General features: G+C 30.9%; 1 protein-coding gene across 1 annotated transcript; it reads right to left on the bottom strand.

The window, feature by feature from the left end:
• Positions 1 to 3,278: 3,278 nt before the first annotated feature.
• Positions 3,279 to 4,601, bottom strand: LOC114180800 (receptor-like protein EIX2). The gene has a single exon (XM_028067089.1). It carries the CDS (start codon positions 4,599 to 4,601, stop codon positions 3,279 to 3,281), a length of 1,323 nt encoding a protein of 440 aa, XP_027922890.1.

The raw sequence follows: 4,601 nt of genomic DNA, 5'->3' as shown, positions 1-4,601 counted from the left end.
ACGTTTATATGAAAAACGAATGTTTGCACTAGTATCAAAGGATATGTGTCTTAATTATAGTGTAACAACTTATACAATTCTCAAGAGTAATAAAATTTTCTCTTGTTTGATAATACGAGACATCAATGTTAGTATTATTTATAGTACTACAAATATATTTGAAGACTCTAGAAGAACTATTATTCTTCTACCAAGAAGTTGAATAAAAATTTATTGACTTTCAAGGATATTTGTCTAAATGAATATTATATTGAGACAAACAATGAAAAAGATATGAAATATCTTTATATCTCTACGATTGAGTTTAAAAAAAATGTATATTGGAGAAATTATCAACATTCACTTATGGTTTATACTACACGTATATTAGTTCCAAAGACATGTTTGAAGCATGGTAGACCTATTGGTTCTAAAGATAAAAACTCTTGAATGAGAAAGTGAGCTAAAATGCAAAATGACCTAATCGAAAAGGTTGAAATTGTTGAAAACGATGAGATCTTAATAAATTATGTCATGAATCATATAATATGGAACCAAAATGAAGTTAACATTGACGAGACTTTTACTTATAACATAGCGATGAATGCTATGAATGACAATAAGGATCAATAAGCAATGATCATTGAAGATTGTCGATAAAGAAAATATTGGTCAAAATGAAAATATGCAAAGAAGCATAATTATATTTACTTACTAAACGAAAGATTTTTGGACGTATAGTTCGCACACCTGGAATTGTGAAACCCGTTGGGTACATATGGATTTTTGTGTAAAAATCAAATTAAGAATGATGAAATTGTTAGATACAAAGCATTTGGCTCCTTAAGGTTGTTCACAAAACCTTGTATTGATTTGTGAAAAAAACATATTCACTAGTATTGGATGCAACAACATTGCAATATTTGATTATCCTAGTTGCACAACAAGGTTTGCATTTACATCTAATGGATGATGTTACAACCTATTCGTACGGTTCTTTTGAAAATCATATTTATATGAAAATCCCTAAAAGATTTTATTTGCCCAACAAGACAAATTCTAAAGAGGGTTATTCAATAAAATTGAACATGTTCTTTTATTGATTAAAGCAATCAGGACGTGTGTGACATAACCGTCTTATTGAGTACTTATTAAAAGAAGCATATAAAAATGATCTTTATTGAGTACTTATTAAAAGAAGGATATAAAAATGATCTTATTTGTTCTTGTATTTATATAAAAAGATCCAAAAATAAATTTGCCATAATAAACATCGTTGGAACTCCTAATGAGCTCACAAAGGCAATTGATTACTCAAAGAAATAATTTGAGATGAATGATCTTTGAAGGGCAAAGTCTTATTTGAAATTAGAAATTAGAAATTGAGTATTTAAATAAAGGTGTTTTTATACGTCAAGAAGCTTATATAATTAAGGTGCTTAAAATGTTCTAAATGGACAACTCATGTCTATTATGCACTCCAATAGTTGTGAGGTCATTAGATGTTGATAAAGACTCTTCTTAGACCTCAAGAAAATGATGAAGATTTTCTTGGTCCAGAAGCACCATGTCTTAGTGTCATAGAAACACTAATATATTTTGCTAATTATACTCGATCTAATATTGCATTTGCTGTAAATTTGTTAAGCAAGATATAGTTCTTCAACTACAAGAAGAAAAGTGTTTGGAGTAAAACATATACTTCGTTACTTTAAGGGTACTACATCCAAATGATTCAGATTCAGACCAATGGGTTATGTATATGCATGTTATTTTACATATTCTCACAATGTCACAATGGTTGATCACAAACAATATGTTTGTTTACATGTGGTAGCACAATGGTTTCATGAAGGTATATGAAACAAACCATAGTAGCAATATCGTCTAATCATACAGAATTACGAGGAAAGTTGTGAATATGTTTGGTTAAAGTCTATAATTCAACATGTGCAAGAAACTTGTGACTATCCCTGACAAAGATGGAATCAACAACCATATATGAAGACAATAATGTATTGTTCAATTGAAAGGATGATATAGATATCCAAAAATTCATTCATGTGAAAATATGGAAGGTCTATTTATGAAGTTTTTGTCAAGAAGAACTTTTGAGCAAATGATTCACGAGTTCGGACCCCGTCACCTTAATGATGTAAGTTTACATAAGGGGGAGAAATATAATATGTGATGAACAATATTGTATTAAAGAATACAGAATGTTGTACTCTTTTTCCTTCACTAGTTTTTTTTTATCCCAAAGGGTTGGATTTTTCCTAGTAAGGTTTTAACGAGACACATTCTTTTATCAATGGAAAATCAATGGGGAATGTTATGAATTAATGAATTAATGATTGTCCATTGATTTGATACATTTACTCATATGATTGATAATCATATGATTTCATTATTCTTTATGTAAATATTTATATTAACTACGTTTTGATTTGTTTTCTTTATGGAGTACATGTTATATCTATAAATAAGACTCTTCCTATCAATAATAAGACACAGTTGCTCCCTATTCTCTATTCTCTATTGTTTCTTCTCTATTATCTATTATTCTATCTGTTATTCGATTTATTTCATAACAACTTCAAAGTTCTAAGTTCTTAAAAATAAGAAGTAACAAAAAAAACAATGCTGAAGATGAATTATCGGATGTCACACATATAAGCAGTAATTGGACATGAAACAACATTACAATATATTATATCATAAAATACAACCAAATCATAACAAGTTTCTGGAAACAAGATTTTTCAATTGATTTCTTACATAACAAAATATTGTAACGACAAAACTAAATAAATATTTTGCCCTTGTGCAACCCAACATTGATTTCCTCCCTAATCCGAAGCGTGTAGAGCATCTGCAACACATGCATTCTTTTTTTAAACAAAAATTAATTCGGTGCATTACAAGAAAAAGACATAATATATTTAAATATATGTAGGAGTTTTGAAGTTACAGGATTTTGGAATCACCATCTCAGCTAATAACATGAACTCTTTCGTTTTTGTTTCTCAGAAATCCTTTAACGACAAATTAAGGACTAATTCTTCTACTTATTTAGTATCTAACTCTTTCATACTTTAGGGTTAATTTCGTTATCTGATTATATGCTTAAAGACTAAGGTTTTCTGTTAACCATGTTTTCCAATGGTACTAATCAAGTGTAAGAGATTTTTTTTTCAAGAATTTAGTTCAGTCATTAATAATAAAAATAAGAAATATCATAAGGAAGCTGCAACATACCTTCTTGCCTTTGAACTACGAGGACTACTTTGTTGCATTCCCTATAACCATTCACATATATAATTTATCAGTCTGTTCACAAATCTCATGTAATGCTTTCTCCAAGGATGCCAAAGTAGTATTGGCCCTAATAAGCCCCAAAATCCAGTAAAGAATCCTATTCCCATGCTCATGTATAATGCCTCGTAAAAGACACTGTCTTCATCACCATTGATTGTTTCAACTTCTGGGAACTTTACTGTCGTTTGATCTCCATCTCCAGGACAACTTTTGTTGAGTTGTTCACCACAAAGATCTCTGTTTCCTTCAAAACTATAGCCTTCAAAGGTTTCAAAATGTCTTCCTCGTGGGATTCTTCCCGAAAGAGAGTTGCGTGATAAATCTAACTTGCCTAGATCATCAATTTGAGAAAGAGAACTTAAATTTCCCATCTCAGAAGGAATTTCTCCGCTTAGATAATTTCGGGATAAATTTAGAGAAACTAGCCCAGCCAAATATCCAATCTCTTTTGGTATTTCACATGTTAAATTATTACTTGAAAGGTCAATGCTCTTAAGTTGTAACTCTGGATCCAAAAACCACAGTTCCACACCTTTCCACATACATGTTATTTTAAGTGTATAATTATCATAATTGGATGCAAAAGAATGATAAGGTTCATGGTAAGTAAGATTGATAGACCAATATATCTGATTTAGAATTGCACCTCTGTTGATGATCTTTTCAGACATTGCTGTCAAATTCTTTAAGCATGTTGGAATACCTCTCGATAAGTAATTCCTTGAAAGATCCAACGAATGAATATGCTTCAAATAACAGAGATTAACTGGAAGGTGTCCACTGAAGTGATTCCCTCGCATGTTCAAGATTATCAATTGCTGCATACTTTCTCCAATCCATGATGGTATTGGACCAGACAACATATTTTTACTCACATCCACCATAATTAAATTGCTGCAGTTCTTCAAAGTGGAAGGTAATTCACCCATTAGGTTATTGTTTCGTAAAACCAAGACTTCCAATTTAACAAGGCTGCCCATGGACACAGGAATGTTTCCTGACAATTTATTGTTGCTTAAATCAAGAAACAATAATCGATCAACGTATTTCCAACAGTTTGGCAGCTTTCCCTTCATCTGATTGTTTGATAAATCTAAAGAGGCCAAATTCGCATATGTTCTTTGATCACAGAGGAATGAAAACAAATTTGAAAAATTATTTTTGGAGAGCTTGAGCTTTGAAGCTTGCACTAAAAAGGGTGGAATTTCGCCTTCAAATTGGTTTGAGTGCAGAAATATCAACGGTTTGTGAAGAAGCTTCAACGATATACTGGGAATTGCACCAATGAGATTATTGTAAGACAT

The sequence above is a fragment of the Vigna unguiculata genome, chromosome 4 (genome assembly GCF_004118075.2).
Source record: "Vigna unguiculata cultivar IT97K-499-35 chromosome 4, ASM411807v1, whole genome shotgun sequence".
NCBI lineage: Eukaryota > Viridiplantae > Streptophyta > Magnoliopsida > Fabales > Fabaceae > Vigna > Vigna unguiculata.
The sequence above is the reverse complement of the archived record's forward strand: the minus strand, read 5'-3'. Positions and strand labels throughout refer to the sequence as shown.

What these genes read in the sequence shown, in the direction of transcription:
- LOC114180800 (XM_028067089.1), bottom strand. Translation starts at nt 4,601, where the DNA reads ATGTCTTACAATAATCTCATTGGTGCAATTCCCAGTATATCGTTGAAG.